Genomic DNA, 19,460 nt, shown 5'->3' with positions numbered 1-19,460 from the left:
GGAGTTGAAACCTTGTTAGTAGGATTTCAGACTTCACCATGCCCTAGCATGTGCTCCTTACGTGCACTGCGGTTTCTTTCCTTCTGACAGCAGGCCTGACATCACAGATCACCCTACAAAGACTTCCTTTAAAATAACTAATAAGGACATGCTGTTTATAACGACCTCGTAAAATGCAACTATAATTCTTCTTATTCTTTTAAAAAGTAGTTTTCTGTTTCCTCGCTATATAATCCATCCATTTTAATACCCTCTCTGAATTGACACCCTGTTTTCAACATCTTGTTTGTTCCTTTGCAGTGAGTTAATAAATTTTGATTGAAGCTCAAGATCAATCTAAGAAATGTTGTTTTCTGATAATATATACACAACAATGGCAATGGTTAGTGGTTTAATGGTTGCTAAAATTACTGCAGGCTCTAGGTTGTTACTTGATTATCAAACCTTTCTAAATGACTACAGATAAACATTTCATAGTTAGAGACATCAATTTTTATGACCTAATTATTACAGATATTAATAGTTCTAAGCACTCACTATTACTAATAGCTGCAAGAAAACCAAATCTCAGTCCTCTTCTAAGTGTAAGCAGCTTAAATGATTTAAATTTACTAATATTAAGTGACTTAGACTATAAGCACAGGATAATTTTTTCTTTATACTGATGATGATAGTAATACTATGCCTCAAGTCAGGTACAACTGACTTACAGCATTAGTACTACTCCTCACTGAATTATAGGTATGATTTTCAGTTGTAAAATATTACTTGGAGGGTAAGCATTTATAAGTAATTCTGTTGTATTTTTAGTTTAAACAAGCTACAATCTCCGATGCAAAAATAGTACTATGGTACATCTATAGAGCTGTTCTTAGATTATATTTCAATATTCCAGGTAAGAAACAAATTATTAACCAATAACATATCTTACAGAGCATGTATACACCTTCATTAAGTAAACAACATTCTATTTGCAATCACTAAATGTTTACGAAGATCTTTTAAACCCAGCATATAAGCATCTCTCTCTCTCTCTCACACACACACACACACACAACACACACTTATCTATAGTATGCACACACATATATATCTATATATAGTATAACCATGATATATTTTAAAGTGTATACTCTGCATAGTACTTATATTTGTTTCATCAGTAAATGGGGGCCACAATGGAAGGAAATCCTTTCCATTTTGTCTTATACCTTATATCTCAAAAAAAATTCTCCTTTCCCTCTCTAAACATTGTTTGATGTCTCTTGAAAACACTATTCGGCACCATACTGTAAATGCCATGTGGACAGGGTCTGTGACTATCATGTTTACTACTTTGTCCTAGCTCCTTCTTCAGGACCTGGGTCTTGTAATTAAGCTCAAAAAATATTTGCTAAATAAACGAACATTTCAACAACCATGCTGATGCGTTTAATATGGGTGGATTTTTCATGGCAGTCACAATATTCAGATTGATAATATATTTGAAAAGGGGAGGACATATGTTTTGTCATTGCAATTTAAAATCATTCTAAGATCAGTTTTTGGAGTAAAGATTAGTAAATCCCAGAGGGTTATCTAAATAACTGCACAAATAAGCCAAGTAAAAGAAGATAGTTACCAGAAAGCGGGACTGATTTCAGCACGGAGATAAACTTCTGGATGAGTCGTGAAAGAAATCTTCTTTCTTGATAGGCTCTACAATCACAGATATAACACTGATCAATTATTTTGAAAAATAATTATTTCAAAAGTAAAAAATGTTGAACAAGCCTTTCTCACACTGTTCAAATTCTCCATTTCTCTCTGAAATTGGAGCCATGATTTGAACACAGCTTCCTCCCTGTATGTCAGTACAGCACTAATGAAGAAAAGAAGAGCCTCATCACTGGCCTAATAAGCCAGCTAAAACGGCACCTCTTTCTTCTTAAGGTAAATTTTCACTTGTGATTTAAAGGTCAGGACAAGAAAGTTTTCAAAACTTCATTTATACTCTGCCCTTAATGTTAAAAATCTAATTAAGTATGTAGTTAAAATAAAATGAGCAATTTTATACTTAATATGCTTAAAGTATTAAATATAATAAAGTGTTACAATGTATAAAAATCGAATGTTAGTTTAAAAACAATTTCTATTCCTTATTAACTTACAATGCACTATGTATCAATTAATCAACAATCATCAGGTATTAGAGAGCTGCAAATGATTGTACCAGTCCTGCTGGAAATACAAAGGAGGGGAATGACTAAAACACACTTGAAATGACAAATCTGTAACACAAAGATAATTAGTAGCACTAACTAGCATGTATTTAATAAAAATGGCTGACATTAACTGAGCACTGACAGTGCCAGGATCTGAGTTATTTTAAGTACTTCATCTGAACAATCTCATTTAATGCTGAAAACCATTCTATGAAATAGATACTACTGTCGAGATTTCACACTGAGGCTCACAGAGGTGAGGTGACCTACCCAAAGTTACACAGCAACTGCGTGTGGAACCTAGCTGAGTTACAGAATGACACTCTAAACCAGTGATTTCCAACCTTCATCTCATGACACATATAAACTAATTACTAAAATTCTGCAGCACATCAAAAAATGTATTTTTTGCCAATCTGACAAAAAATAGGTACAATTTTGATTCACTCACACCAGACGGCTACTGTTGTGATGGCTGTTGTTGTAATTTTTATTTGACAATCTAAGGGAAAAGATATTAATGCTACTGACTAAATAGTCATGTATTAAATGTTTTAAAAATTCTTGTGGCACACCGGTTGAAAATCACAGCTCTAAACAACTATACATATTCTAACCTTCACACAAACAGCTGGTGTTTCAATAAAAATTACAGTGTGGTTTAAGAATTCAGAAAAAGAAAGCACTGTGGCCCAAAGCAGTTGGTCTGGAAGAGTGTTCAGAAGGTTAACCTTTAATCAAATGGAGGGGAGGGGAAAGGGCACTTAGAGAAGAAATCTTTTGAAGAAACAGTGATTTGGGAGAGTTACAAGAAATGTGGCTGTACTGCCACTGTAAGGTTAGATTTTGGCCTATGGAAGCAGGATACCACTGAAAGCCTGGGAGCAGGGAAATGACAAACCAGACACAACTTTCTCTGAAGATGGTGAGTTAGGCTCATCACTGTAGGAAATCAAGAGGAAACATCAAAGAGAAATTTATTGTAGTGGTTTAGTGAAGAGGCTATAAAGGCCTCAATTAGACAACAGCAGGGTGAATGGACAAGAAAGGAGATGAGGGACAAAAGATGAATCCGGTAGGACTGGCTGGCTGGATATAAACAGCTAGTCAGAGAATTAGAGTGTTTCAAGCCCAAATGGCTGAAAGAATTCAGAGGAACAGGGCAGAAAGGTGAGTTTGGAAGGAAAAAAAATGAGTATTATTTGGTTAAGCCAAACTGGAGTTCACTGTAATGCACCCCAACAGAAGTATACAGCAGAGTTATACAAAGACAGGAAAGCATGAAAGTGAGGGCCAGAGAGATATAAGGGTAAATCATATTAAGGTCATAGAAAGACAGGGTTTAAAAAAAGTACTCAAATACTGCAAGGGTATCATGTAATTAGTCCAAAAGGAGTGAAAAAAGGCAGTTAAAGGTGGAGAGGAAAAAGGACAACTGCCAGAACAGCCATGTAGGAAATAAGGCAAGCACACAACTGGACCAGTTAGCCTCAGAGACAGAAACAAACTTCTTAGCGTGTGCACGTCCTTCCTGTGTCCTCCTAATAGAACTGTCTTCGATGAACACTTGCTACCAGGCTCTTATCCAACTGATAATAATTACTATTAAAATGACCCATAACCCTCACTGCTTCTTTACTCCTTATACTTGGCTTGTACCATCTAATATACTATGTAATTCATCTGTTTACTGCCCTCTTCTCCGACCAGAGTGTAGCCCCAACAAGAGCAGGTGTCACTTTCCAGTATGTTCCCCGCTGTATCTACTAGACCACTGTTAAGAGTGAGGAAGAAAAAGAAAGAACAGCTGGATTGAGAGCCTGAAGGCTGTAGGAAAGCTGCGAACCATCCACGACAGACTGTGGACAACAGGCAGGGAGGAGACAACTGGTGTGCTTGTCCCTGGGGCAGAGAAAAGGGAAAGAAGAACAGGGTAAAACACGTCTTCATCATTTATGTGCTTCAGCACTACGTGAAGGGCATAACAGACCAGCCAGCGAAACCTAAGACCCACAACCCAGCACAATAAACATCATGGGGCGAAGCTTCAGCACATACTGCTCTCTTGCTTTAGGATCCATCTTTTCATCGTTCTTTTTAATCAGGTTCCAGAATTTTCTTAGCTTAGGTGTTTTCTTTAATTCTAATTCCAGTCGTGCCTGAAAGAACAATAATATTAAATTACCAGTCACCTCAAAGTTTACAAGAAAAGAGATCAGTTCATCTACTAGTTTTCTAATGTGTGAATATAATACAGAGCGATGGGATAAAACCTGAAAGCAACAGGACAAAACCTGAAAACTAAGAAACTAGTAACTACATTTTAAAAAATGATTCAATTCTAACATTTGTTAATAGAAAAAACTAAAACAAAAGAAACTGCCTTTTCTAGTCAAGATTTTAAACTCAATAATCATTTAAATTCCCTTATTTCTAAAATTAATTTCAGCTTGAAAAGATGAGCATTAACACTTATGAGCAATATGACTGAAGAAGTTTGAAAACTGAGTCTGAAACAATGAACATAAAACAGTTATACAAGTGAACAAAGTAATGTCCACATCACCATATTCTTTCTTATGGCACCTAGCAGTTTTTAACTTACTTTAACTATTTATATGTGTCTGTTTTCATCCCCTGCAAAAACACTCACATGCAGGAAATGGAATCCTGAATAAAGTATTATACTGAAATTTGAGTTTTAACTTTACTCCCTATGGTCTGTTAATTTGACTTTAACACAGTACATATTTCTAATAAGGATCTGATGAAAAAATGAAGTCATTAATATTAAACATGATTCAGACCTTCTCCTATAGCTATATGTATGTTCCAATCAAGGAAAATTAAAATTCAATTCTGTAGTGAGTCTCATCCAAAGACATATACAAGAATAACCATACTTTGCTAAATTAAGGCCCTTCTATATGAGCTCAATAGATATTACCTTATTTCACCTTATAATACTGAAAAACATATATTAGGTAAAATATATATTAGCTTGCACATAAGAACTTTAAAACTGAAAAACTACATCTATGATTAAATTAATGTAGAGTAAATCAGATACATATTTTAAACAGGACAGGGGATTTTTAGCTACCATTCTATATTCATATTAAAGCTACACAGTTTAAAACCACATGCTGCACTTATAACATATAATATACACAAGTAAGTTTCTAAAATTAGATACTTACAGGCTGTAAGCCCATCCACATTGGGAGGGAGATAAGTTGCTGTACTTGACTTCGTATCAAGTCTACTTCCTGTTTAAAGCATGAATTAAACAAGTTTATACACACGCGAGCATTGTAACCTAAGTCGTTACATACGCGGCACGCTGCCTTTTTAAGTTCTGAGGGGGTTGGGGGAAACATGCCATAAATACTTTCAAATTAATAATATTGTAATATTAAGAAGTTCAATACTTTGTTTTAAAGATAGTCAAGCCCTAACCAGTTTTGCTCAGTGGTTAGAGCATCGGCCTGTAGACAGAAGGGACCCAGGTTTCATTCCAGCCAAGAGCACGTACTTTGGTTTTAGGCTCAATGCCCAGCACTGGTCAGGCGTGTGTGGGAGGTAACCAATCGATGTGTCTCTCTCACATCGATGTTTCTGTGTCTCTCTCTCTTCCCTCCTACTCTCTCTGAAAAAGCAATGGAAAAAATATATATCCTCGGGTGAGGATTTAAAAAAAAAAAAAGTTAATCCTCATTATTTACAAATTCTGTATTTGTGAATTCACCTACTGCAAAAATGTATTTATAACCCCAAATTCAATACTTCCGATGCATTCAGTCATTCACAGACAGCACAGAGCAGTGAAAAACGAGCATTGCCCAACATGCGCATGCCCAGCTCTGCCTTCTTGTTTCAGCTCTTCTATAAGCAAGTGTCCTTTTCCAGGTCTATTTAGTGCTCCTTTTTCACACTTTTGTGTTTTGGTGGTTTTGTTATTTAAAATGTCCCTCCGCCACAGGGCTGAAGTTTGGTCTAGTGTTCCTAGGCTCAAAAAGGCTGTGAAGTGCCTTACGAAGAATATGTGTGTTAGATAAGGTTCATTCAGACCTAAGTTATAGTGCTGTTTGCCGTGAGTTCAATGTTAATGAATCAACAATATGTACTACATAAGGTGTCTCTAAAAAGAAACACATATAAAACCAGGTTATGTACTGACCGGTTGATGAAAATGTGACAAGAGGTTTGCTGAACCTAACCCTGTATTTTCCCTCAGGGGCAATGGTTCAGGTTTAGCTAATTCAGTGTTCACAGCTACTTTAAAGAGCATAACTACTCAGATAATGAGAAATGACAGTATACTGAAATAAAGAAAGCACTTCAATAAGCTAGCTTTTAAGTTAATTAAACCTAGTACCAAACTAACACTAATTAAACCTTGTTTCTGTTCAATTTTTGATAAGGAATTGCATCTATTTATATTTGCTTTGTTTGGTTTAAATACTCAGAAACCTAAGCATATACGTTCTTTTTTACAGGCAAAAAGGAAAGAAACCATTATTTGTACAGTTGATCCTGGAAAATATATGGAGTTTGTATGATGCTGTCTTTTAAATGCCGTCTTTTAAAGGTTAATAAATGTTAAAGAGGTAATAGTAACATTCAATAGGGCATTATAAACCTATTTTTTTGTATGCCTTTGCAACCCATGTGAGGCAGTACATGGAAACAGGTAATAACCATCCCTCTATCAACATAAGAAACAACCCCATGCATTCTCCTGCAGGGGTCTAAGTGCACTATCAATTCAGAAGCACTTATCTTTAAATAAATAGGCATATACCTTCAGATAACCACAGCAGGGAAGCACAAATAAAATATTAATTATTGTAAATATTTAATCTTTTACAAGGTAATCTTATGAAGGATTAGAAATGTATCATATACAACCCAAGAGATTTTCAAAGACCACCCACAAGTGGCCCCAATCAATCAATTCAAAACGACTCTCCTGCAGACCTGCCAGCCTGTGCGTGAGGTGTGACTGAAGAGTAATGAAACTGTTTTTGTGTGAAGCTGTAGCACAGATCTCATTACTCGAAGTTCCTATTAACCAGACTCTTTGCTGCTCTACCTTGGAGAATTTCAGTTCTCATTATCATTTTTCTTAGAGTCCAATAGAAAATAGGAGAGAGCAAGTCCAAACCTATGAAAAAGCAAACATCTTACAGAGTGGCTGATGAAGAAGTGGCTGAGGTTAAGCTGTTAGCAGTACCCTCATCCCCACTCCTATGAAAGAAGAGTTGGACAGAGGTAATTGCATCTACAGTCAACTGAGAAGAACAGGAAAACTTCAAGTTCCTCCAAGAGAGAAAGTAAAATTACCAAACTGTTGAAGCAGTGATCAAGAAAAAGCAGTAAGACTGTCTGTTCATGGAGTGAAAATTCACCATCAGTTTCAGCCAACGCTGCTTTCAAGATACACTGGAAAAAGAATGGGAAGTGGTCTGGCTTCTTTTTGAAAGTCTGAAAAGAGAAAAAATACAAATTCATTTTGAGATGGCTTGCTCGCCTCTTTTTCTCCCTTAAACAAGCATTGGTAGCCTTTTAGGAGTCTATTTTAAAAACCCAAATAATTACAAAAAGATTATTTGCTTACTTATAATTAATGGTAGTAAGTCAAATATAGGCTTCTGGACTACTGAGAGTTGCAGAAATCTTTGGCTAATAAAATAATGGTTTAATTCCTTTATTTCTTCTGTGCATTATGCCAGTAACTAGCTTAGGCTTTGTTGTCTTATTAAGGATCTGAAGTGGTTTAATTCTTCTGATTTAAATAAAACAAACAATGTCTTTAGCAAAAATTATAGTGCTCCCATTCTAATTAATCTCAAGAACAGCCTCTCCTGTTTTATATTCTCCCTTTACTGCCAACATGGAAATAATGTTTTTTAAAAAGTATAAGTAATGTAAAAATGTTCAAGTCTCCCTTTGATCTAGCTCCCTACCTAGTTTCTGCCACATCTCTCTTCTTTCATGGTCCACACTACTTCTATGGTCCACACTGCTTATTTTCATTCACTTCTCTAAAACAAGCTTGCCCCGCAGCACCCCCCACCAAACTGTTACTTCCGTCAAGTCCAATGGACTCTCACCCACCCTCAATTCCTGTTCAAAGTGCTGAAGGCTCCTCTCCTTTGTTGCTTCTGCAGCAGTGCTCCCGGGGTGCCAGTCTCCTTCTTCCTCTGCCCCTCCCACTACTTCAACTGCCACATGCTAATGACTCCAAATACACATCTTCAGTCTAGATTTTACTCTTTAGCTCTAAACCTTACATTCCTTTACCTACTGGTCAATTTCATCTAGATATTCCAAAGGCAATTTAAACTTGGTAAATCCAAAACTCAATTCAACAATTTTGTGCCCTCAAGTGTATTACTAGATCCTCCTTTACCTAGCTGGGAAAATGGCTCTATCATCTTTTATATTCAGTTGCTTGAGCCTGGAAGTTACTGAAAATAGGACCCTTTCTAATACTACTTCAATTACCTAATCCAATCCATTCCACTTCCTAAATCTCCATGTAACCTCACCATCTGTACTGCCATTTCTCTATTTCAAGGCACCAAAGTAGTCTTTATAATATGCAAATTGATCAGGTCATTCATTCCCTGGCTCAAAAGACTTTCCCTCCCCTTTCCTATAGTAGTTTGAAGCAACTCCAAGAAATCCCTAAAATCTCTCAGTGAGAGCAAGGCCCGTATTTTACTTTGGGCTCTAATCTGCCATAAATGGTAGTCACTTAATAAATATTTGACAGAAGCCACCAGGCTTTTATCTAAAGAGTCTAACACCTTTTCACTTTGGAGATCAGCCTCTCAAAAGAGATGACAAATACCCATGCCTTTTTTTCCCCCATTTAAAAAATAATGACTGAAAGGAAACTCATTTTATGTTCACAAAAGGAAACCTAGATTTTGAACCTCTAGTGACCAAGCCCCTATTACACTAAGCACAAAGAGAAAATGTCAGTCTACTAGAAGTTTCAAAACAGGAAAAGAGATCCCAAATCAGAGACAAGGAGGAAACTGAAATTACAATATAAACATGTCTTGACTTTGGAAGCACTATTTTATACATGTGAAACTACAAATATATACTCCCAGTTGTGAAACAAGGCACTGCAATCTTAGCTCATTGAACATTATCTGTTTATGCTAATTAATATAAATGTCACTTTATCTGATGTAAAAGTCTTTATAATCCATGTCATTCTTTGTTTTAAGCACAAAGCAGAAACACATTCATAATTTTTGATTAATAGTAAATTAGTCTGAAGAAAGTACTAAAACCAAATGAAATCTAATATTATTTTTTCACATATGTATTTTCCCCAACATTTACTTTATTATTGGATAAAGTTCTGTTCTAAAAGCATTATTTATTAACGGTAAAAATTTCTGCTACTTTGTAATGGCTTAAGTGAGCAGAGCATGAAGTAACTTAAATCTGATACCTCCCATGCAGGGACGTTTTCTCTGAACTTTTCATTCACCATACAACAGATGGACATTAAATAGGCCTTGCTGGACACTTCCGGAGAATAATTCATCCAGAGGTAATTTTCAAGGTACTGGCTGTAAAGAGTGAAAAGGCATAGAATATTTCATTAGTTAGTGAAAACATTTTGAATATCAGTATTTATAATTCGAGAGTCCTTCACAAATTTACCTGTAATCTAGGTCTCTGCTACTTACTGCAATCTTATGTATCTTTGTAGAGTAAAAAATAAAAGTATCTGACAAATATCAGCTTTAAAACAAAATGATATGATGGGTAGTTTCACAGATAAATGTATTAGAGAAATTAACACTAACTCCTATCAAAACCAAGTGACTTCCATAAACTAAGAAAGATACTTAACAATCAAAAAGAGTCTTTGTAATATTTAATTTACAAGATATTCAACATAAGTCAGTTTTCAAGATAACTGGCATTTCCCCCTCAAGATGCCAAAATTCTTATTTTAAGACTTTAATGAAAATATTCCTGAACAAATTACATATTTCTGATTTCCAAAACTTAACTTAGTCATTTCTTATTATTCAGGGTAGTTATAAGCATCAATTACTGTACTAGGCTATACTCTAAAGCACTTAAAAAAAAAAAAAAAGCAGGATTTTTGGTTCCTACATTAAATCATTCCACTTGCATAACCTTTTATTCATCTACATGTGTTTGCTTGCATGTGCACACAAACAGAGTTAAGTGTTTTAGATTCTGCTATGAGCTATAATTTTTCTACCACTTCTATGCACCAATGGTCTGCTCATATTGGTATTTCATGAGTCTATCTTTAGCAATCCTTCTTGCTTAGTTTTCAAGAAAATAGGAAACTACGTAAAATAGTATTTTACTCAAAATATAGTCAAAAGGCTTCAAGTTAGAGTGCTCTTTCATACACAAAGTGCACGAAGATTCATTTCATTCCTTTCTTACAAGTTTAAATTCCTTTTTCCTGAATTATATCCATTAGAACTTCTGTTAGCAATAGTATGTTAACAGAGATGTGTCTGGAAAATCTTTATTTCATGACAGTTTAGCTGGTTATAGAATTCTTTCTAGGTTAATAGTTATTTTTTTTCCTATGTACTAATCTCACTCTATTATCTTCTCTATTATTACAATTGAGAATTTTGCATTCAATCTGTTTTCCTTCTTCCTCTTTGAGTAATCTGTCTTTTTCTCCAGCAGATTTTAAGGTGTTTACTCTTTCTTTGCTGCTCTGCAGATGCTCTATTCAAAATCTGCATTCTCACACAGAAATTACATAAAAGTTCCTGAAAGGTAACCACCCACTTTTTCAGTTATTAAAAATCGCTCACTGTCATTGGTGCCTGCAATCTGTTCTGTTGATTTCTCCTTCAGTTCCTGCAATGTTCTTGGTATGTGATATTTGCCAGAACCATAAAATTATGGTTTAATCCTAACTACAGATCAGAATCCTCTTGATTTTGTTCTGTCTTTTTGAAAGATGGCATGATATGATGGAAAGGGCATATTAATCTAAAGGCCAGGGGGTCCAATTTCTAGCCTTAGTGTTCTCCTCTATAAAATAAGGAAGATCTTACTGGGGTTATTTAGACCTTAAATCAGATCAAGTTTCAATAACAACACACTTCTTAGGATATAGTAGGTAGTCGACTTACTAGTTAATACACAACAACAAACTTTAATTTCTCTCTGTAAAATTCATAAGAACACCTACTTTATGCCACTTTTTTGGTGAAGATCAAATCACTGTGTGTAGGGAGTAGCAGTTTTTAATACAGAGACTCTGACCTCTGAGGCAGACTAGACCTCAAGGTACTGTAGAGAAGCAGAAAAATGAGCTTTGGTGTCAGACACTGGGATAGCCCTGCTAATTACCTAAATGCTTTATCTTCAACACATTACTTAATCTCTATGATCTTAGTTTTCTCCACCACAAAATGGAAAGTATAATACGACTTTGCAGGGTTGCTATGAGAGCTCTGCATGTAAAACATTTAACACTGTGCCTCCTTAGTACAAGACAAGTATTCAATAAATGGTAAAAATTACTATCATCAGCAACAACTTTGGCTTTTATTTCCAGCCTATGGGCCATACCTGGTTGCAATATAACATAATCTACTTCCATGCTCTAAAAATTGTACATTCTCTTTAGTCTGAAATATTTATAAGTGGCCAAGTTAGAAAAAGGCTACCTTGGTAATAACAACTTAGCTTGGGTGGGAAAAAATGGCTACAGAATGCACTCCAATTTACTCACATTAGGGACCAGAGGGACCAAGGAAGGCTTCAGAAATTGCTCAGCAAACACTATCTTAATCAGTGAGAAACAACTCAACATACAAGTTATACTGACAATGGAGCATCATCTTTGAAAACAAAGGTTATCATATACACATTCCAAAATAAACAAATCACAAAAAAATATAAACCTTCAAAAATTCAGAATTATTTTCTTAACCACTTACAGAAATGTACATAAAATTTAGCTAAAAGTTAAATCATGTTGTCTTCTCTAACTTAATCAAAGTAGACTTTCAACTCACCTAAATTCCAAGAGCATTATCTTTCTGATGGCAAACCTAAAATTATAAAAATAAATAATAAAAATATTTAAATAGAAAATATAAACATTTGAGTTATTAATGAAGATGTATTTTGGAATTTTTTTTGATATTGACTCACATATCACCATAATCGTATTTAAATATGCACTGATAATTTTCCTTTATATTTTTTGGTTTGTGTTTTGTTTCAGAGTAGTTTATTTTATTTTTAAAAACTGCCCAAGAGTAACAAGTGAAATCTTATCCTACCCATGTAAGAAACATAATCAACACCATGACATACCAGGATATAACACACAGATTCACAACTAAATCATTCTAATTAAAACACAAATGTTCATTAATATTTATAATATTGAACTGCAACAGCCAAATGCTAGCCTGTCTCAATTTCTAAAAAATGACCAACATTATTACATTTACTATTCAAATGGAAACATTCTGCTGAAGTCACATCCTCCTATAAGCACAAGAGACACATGTACATATATCACAAATGTGGGAATCACCTTAAATTCTTAACATTAAGTCTAAAATATTACAAAATTGTGCAGGGAGTATCAGATACCTCTTTTTATTATCTTTTTTTTTTAAAATAGAGGTATTTCATTTTATATGAATAAACCATGATGTAGTTACAGGGTATCTCTCCAAAGGCAAGTGCAAATGTCCACTAATTTAGCTTTATCATTTTGTATATTAGAAACAAAGTAGCCAGACCAGAACACTGCCACTGGATAACAGCCTCTAGCTTTAAAAATTAAATATGTTATGAGTTTATAATACCCTAAGAGACCATTACCCTGTCAAAATTTTATTCCACTGATTTCTGACCTCTTAGTTTCGCTAAGTAAGCAATGTCACATAACTTTAGTGAGAAAAAAATGAAGACTTTTACTGTGCAAAAGCACAAAGAACACTGCTAAGGTGCTGGCTTCCACAGCCAGCCAGTCCACTGAGAGGATACATAAGCTTATGTGACACCCTCTAGGTCTCCAGCTGCAGGCATTTAACTTTAAATGCATGTTGGACAGCAGAATTCACTCAGAGCCCACTTTGCACATAACTGCAGCCTCATATTTGCAGCCACAAGTAGGATCTCATTGATGAAAAAAGAAAATCCTGGTTCATGAGATAGATAAATATTGTAGTCATGATTCTGTGTTACCCTGTCAACATCTTTTTTTTTTTTTTTTAATATGTCTTTATTGGTTTCAGAGAGAGAGGAAGGGAGCGGGAGAGAGAAATAGAAACATCAATGATGAGAGAATCATTAATTGGCTGCCTCCTGCACGCTCTCCACTGGGGATCGAGCCCACACCCTGGGCATGTGCACTGACTGGAAATCAAACCCTGATCTCCTGGATCGTAGGTCGATTCTCAGTCACTGAGCCACGCCTGGCTGGGCACTTGTCAACATCTTTTAAACATTCTAGGACTGTTTCTTCATGTACAAAAGAGACTGAGGGGCTCATTTATTTTTATTTTTTGGATACCTGGAGAAGTGAAAAATCTGTCTTGATAGGTCAAGATAAAGCAAATAGTAATCCTGGTGGTATTCATTAAACCTGGAGTTTTATGCTTCTACCAATAATCTCTCTGAGACAGATAAAGTGGAGAGCTTAACTAAAGGTGTACATATAAGATATTAAAATGGGTCTAGGACTAGACACCATGCCAGAAAACATTTAAAGATAAGGATGAAACATTAAAAGTAAAAATGAGAAATATAATTTAAAGGATTTGGGGATTTTTTTTTAAAGTTACTGAGAGCGTGTTTTATGCATGACTCTGTGCCAAGGGTTTAACATGAATTTCATTAAGTCCCCCTAAAGTTGGGTAATTTACGTACAGTAAATTGTATCCATTAACTCTACGTCAGCCCGCTCACTAAATTTCATAAGGAAACACGTGGAGAGGGGCATGCAAAGGGAACTTCTGCTGCTGCTATAACTGTCCCCTGCTTCCTTTCTTGGGCTATGGTTGTGTGAAAACATGAGGTCTGGAGCTGTGGAAGCCCCTTTCCATCCACATAGGGAAAGCTAAAAAAAAATTGTTAAAAGTTGAGAAGAGCCCTGACATTACAAAGTTCTGGTCTACCTACTTCCAGATTTATTGAAAGATGATTAAAAAACAATAGTTGTGAGCAAAAGAAGCCAGCCATGAAAGATTACATACTACGTGATTCTATTTATTTGAAGTTCAAAAACAAGCAAAACTAAACTACGGTGTTCATGTTTGCATACTTACATATTAAAATGGTAAAGGAAGCATGCAAGGGCTTCCGGGGTGCTGACAATTTTTTATTTTATTTTTTTTACCTTGGTGATGGTTATGAATTCCAATAATTCAGAAAGTTATACAATTCTGTTTTATGCCCTTTTCTGTTCTATTTCATAGTAAAGGGGTTTAAACATTTTAAGTAGAAATAAATGTCGCCCAGCCAAGCATGGCTCAGCTGTTGAGCATCCACCTAGGACCCAGGAGATTGTGGTTCGATTCCCGGTCAGCGCACATGCCCAGGTGGCTGGCTTAATCCCCAACCGATCAATGTCGACTCTCGCATCACTGATGTTTCTGTCTCTCTCTCTCCCCCTTCTCCCTTCCTCTCTCTGAAATCAATAAAGGTATATTTTAAAAATAAATAAATAAATAAATAAACGTAACTACTGGCGAAAGTAAATTGCTCTATACTCTATAACTCACTCCCCCCTCTCCTTTTTTTTAAGTATAAAACCCACTTGGATGAACTTTTAACAAGATTAATAATCATACCAAAGTGCCAAAGTGTGCTGGTTCAGCAACCTAAAGGGCAATGAGCCCTGTCCTATTTAAAAACAAAGTATTGGATAGAGTCAGAGACAAGAATTTAATACATGGCTCTGCCGATGACTACTAAGAAACATCTTGGGCTAGTTACTTGACCTCTTGGTACCTCCATTTCCTCACTCTTAAAATGAGGGTAACAGTGACTATCACAGGGTTGTTGTAAGGATAAATAAGCTACTCTATGCGAGGTGCTCAGAGTAGAATCTGGCAGATAATAAGCACTCAAGAAGTCACAATTATTTTTAATATTATAAAATCAAATGAAAATATATTAAGACAAGCTTGCCAAATTTGATAATGATAAGGACAGCAAACTGAATCAACTGTATAATACATACTACACTTTATAAGGTTGATAGGCAATATGATATTTTAAGATCTAATTCTGAGATGCTAAAACTGATCATTTGTACTATAAGAATGTTAAGAACTAACTGATTTAATTCCCAGATGGCTCGTAGGGACATAGGGTTGATGTGCCAAAAATGATTATTACAAGAATCTTAATGTATAATATTAGGAGTACTTTATGGCTATAAACTGCCTATTTTGATAGGCTACAAACAAGCTAATAAATCTAACATTTAGTCATTCCCCAATAATGAAGATGCTATGAGCACGTAACAGCAACAGAGCTTCCACAAGTCACTGATCTAAAAAATAATCATTCAAATTTTTAAATATACACTACAGTTTATGTGTTATAAAAGTGCATTTAACTCTTTGAACTTTTAGACTTACAGGCAGAATACAATCATTTCACTTGTATTCAAATATTTTAAAATGTGTACAAGATGAAAATATGGCTGTTAAAACTGCCATGATAATTCTAAATGAGCCCAGCTGATGACAGTTACCTCTTTCAGCAATTAAAATAATGTAGTCAAGTCTGTGTAATTTAAAAATCATTGGCAGCCTGGCCAGGCGTAGCTCAGCGGTTGAGCATCGACCTAGGATCCAGGAGATCAGGGTTTGATTCCCGGTCAGGGCATATGCCTGGGTTGCGGGCAAGCCGATCAATGACTCTCTCGTCATTGATGTTTCTTTCTCTCTCTCTCTCCTTTCCTCTCTCTGGAATCAATAAAGATATATTTTTTTTAAATTTTAAAAAATAAAAATAAAAATCATTGGCAGCTTTTAGTTATACAAAAATTATCTTTGAGGAACAAAGGTCCAAATAAAACAAACCAAAAACACAAGCAATTACTATCCACTGGATTGAAAGCCTACTCTGAAAAGAGGCAGAGAATTAGTTCTGAAAGGTCAAGATTATTTTCAGATTGGTATATCCTTAATATATAAGAAAAAAAGGACCCTAGAATTTATCTACTTGATCATCTTTAGTTAAGTTGCCTCAGGCAATTTCATCCATACCCGCCTCAGACCAACAAGTCACATGTTATATATATCTGCTCAAATGTTGTATCTTCAGAAGATTTTTGCCTGTTCATTCAATCCAAAATAGCAGTCTCTGTCACTGAATTCTTACATTTTATTTAAATTCATAGCATTTACTACCTGTTGATATTACATATCTGTACATTTTTTTGTGTCTAGGCAAAAATTAGAAGGTAAGCTCCATAAGTTGAGACTTTAACTGTCATGTTCACTATTGTATCCTTAGCAATGAAAAGGTGGTTGATACAAAGTAGGCTGAACCCAGTCCTCTCTTCTGAGCTCTACACCTAGATACCCAACTGCTTATTGTACATCTCCATCTGAATGGCTCATTAGCAGCAAAAATTAAACATTTCCAAAAGTGACATAATGATCAACACTCAATCCTACCCCAATAACAACAACAAAAGTCAGTAATGGCATCAATAATCACCTAGCAACCTAAGCAAAAAACTCTGGAGTCATCAATGATTTCTCCCATTTCCCCACTAACCACATCCAACCACCATCCATCTCCTCACGTCTCTCGCAAACTGTCAACTCCTCTCCAACCCAACTTTCCACAGTAATCTATACTATCATTATCTTGAACCTGACAATGATAATACCTAACTAATTTCCTGCCTCTTACCCCACCAAATTCTCCTTTAAAAATACTACCATGGTGCTTACAATTCTTCAAGGCTTCCCCTTACTCTTCAAATTTAAAAAAATTCTTTAACATGGTCTTTGGCCCTGCCTACTTCTATAGGCTTACCAAAAAATCACTGAAACAAAACTACTACTCTCTTTTTTTGATATTCCCATGGTTTTGCCTTTACACTATTTAGCAAAATTTACCTCTTAAAACTTAAACACATGAAAAATATCAAATCTGAGATTTTATAAGGTTTGTGACATTCCTAACATGGATGCTTCTACTTCATATTTAGTCAACTATCCTTTTAAAATACGGATTAGGCAGATATATCTAGAGGTGCAGATATGAAAATATACCCAAAATACATTGTTTTTGGTGTGTGTGTGCGTGTGTGTGAGTGTTTTGTGTGTGTTTCTGGCATGATGCCGAATGGTATGTAGAATATAAAATCTTTCTTGTTAAAAAAAAATCTGGAGTGAAAGTAGACTGGGACATATTTATAGATAAATAAATAAACTGAAGTTAAGGGATGGAAAAGAAGATTTATTTATACTTACACCCTTCTGTATACTGTTCAAAATAATTTTTATTTTTTATTATATACTTACACATTATGTAAAAAATGTGTATTTATTATTTTGTATTTAATTGTTATGTATGTTTTACTTTAAAAATTTTTTAAATAGACTTTTTAAAAGATTAATCCCTCTCCCTCACATTCCTTCAAAAACAAAATAAACCCTTATGACTCTTTAGCAGCTAAAGTTTTTATAGTCACCATTTCCCTGATGACCAAAACAAAAAAGAATAGAAAAATCTAATTATGATCACATTTAGTTAAGAAGTTGGGATAAGATCCAACTTAGTCCCATCTAATCCCTATTTATGAAAATAAAACTCATTCATACCTTGATTTGACAATCTCTTTCTCATATATTTCTTCAATGACCTGTTATTAAAAATACAAAAATGTTTACTGTATCAAACAACTTTTTTTTCAGACCCTAAGTAGTTTTCAATTACTGAGAATTACACAAAATATTTTGGTTTAAGAAAGCTATCAAATATCACTGCCATTGAAATAATACTTAAGAGGTTTCTCATAATCCCATTACATTCCTCGAAATGTGATAACAGAAAAAAATATAAATAATAAAACATATCTGCATAAAAAGAACCCTACAAAGAATTATTAAAATTATATGTTCAAACCTAAGTGTCCTTTGATGGATGATTGGATTAAAAATGTGGCGCAGCCCTGGCTGGGTGGCTTAGTTGGTTGGAGCGTCATTCCATAGACCAAAAAGACTGCAGGTTTGATTCCTGGGCTGGGCACATACCTAGGTTGCAAGTTCAATCCCCCATTAAGGTGCATATGGGAGGCAACAGGATCAATGTTTTTCTCCCCCCGCCCTCCATCTCTTTCAAATCAATAAAAAGATATCCCTGGGTGAAGAATAAAAAAAAAAAGTCATACATATACACAATGAAATACTATTCAGTGATAAGAAAAGATGAAATATTTCCATTTGCAACGATATGGATAGATTTTGAAACTATCATGCTAAACCAAATAAGTCAGACGGAAAAAGACAAAAACTATATGATTTCACTCATATTTGGGATATAAAACAGAAAGCAACAAATGAACAAAGAATATAAATAAACAAAAAGAACTCATAGACACAAACAATAGTATGGTAGTTACCACAGGGAAGGGGGCAGTAGTAAAGGGTAAAGGGGGTTAAATATATGGTGCCAGATGATGATTTGACTTTGGGTGGTGGGTACACAATGCAATATACAGATCATGTATTATAGAAATGTACACTTGAAACCTATGTAATCTTATTAACAAATGTCATCCCAATAAGTTTTATTTTAAAAATTATCTGTTTGTATTATTTTAGGGAAAATAAATGTTTATAAGATCAGGATATTTTTTAAAACTTAATTTTAGAGTGTATAAATATTATCAGACTCAATCTAATGTAAAACTGTGCTTTCAAAAGTCAGTAAGAAAGTAAATTAAAAGTGTAAAGATATAATAGAAGCAAATGTTAATTGTTACACAGTTTTCCAAATACGTATGATAAAGCCTCAGAATTTCTACTTATTAGGTTAGGATGGGCAGGATGGTGTAATAAAGAATTTAGGCTCTGGAGTTGGAAGCCTGGTTCAAACCATCCATTTCCAAGGCTACTTCCCAATCTACAAAAAGGATCTAATAATACAAAGTACCCCATGGGGTTGCTGTAAATAAGAAAATGCATGCAAACAATTTAGTTCAAGTCCTGTCACATGGTG

The 19,460-nt window shown here is 34.8% G+C and overlaps 1 protein-coding gene across 2 annotated transcripts in view; it reads right to left on the bottom strand.

The window, feature by feature from the left end:
* The window catches only part of AQR (aquarius intron-binding spliceosomal factor), an 88,721-nt gene that overhangs the window by 62,665 nt on the left and 6,596 nt on the right, over positions 1-19,460 (bottom strand). The window contains exons 3-9 of one of the 2 annotated variants that reach the window (XM_016220406.2): positions 18,062-18,102; positions 12,266-12,301; positions 9,682-9,802; positions 7,551-7,691; positions 5,405-5,473; positions 4,263-4,363; positions 1,622-1,698 (exon numbers count right to left, since the gene is read on the bottom strand). In XM_016220406.2, coding sequence (XP_016075892.1) covers positions 1,622-1,698; positions 4,263-4,363; positions 5,405-5,473; positions 7,551-7,691; positions 9,682-9,802; positions 12,266-12,301; positions 18,062-18,102 — 586 coding nt within the window. The other variant, XM_016220407.2, reaches the window with a different exon arrangement.

Source organism: Miniopterus natalensis, chromosome 1 (genome assembly GCF_054644295.1).
Source record: "Miniopterus natalensis isolate mMinNat1 chromosome 1, mMinNat1.hap1, whole genome shotgun sequence".
Lineage (NCBI taxonomy): Eukaryota > Metazoa > Chordata > Mammalia > Chiroptera > Miniopteridae > Miniopterus > Miniopterus natalensis.
Note: the sequence above shows the minus strand (reverse complement) of the source record. Positions and strands in the feature narration are given on the sequence as shown.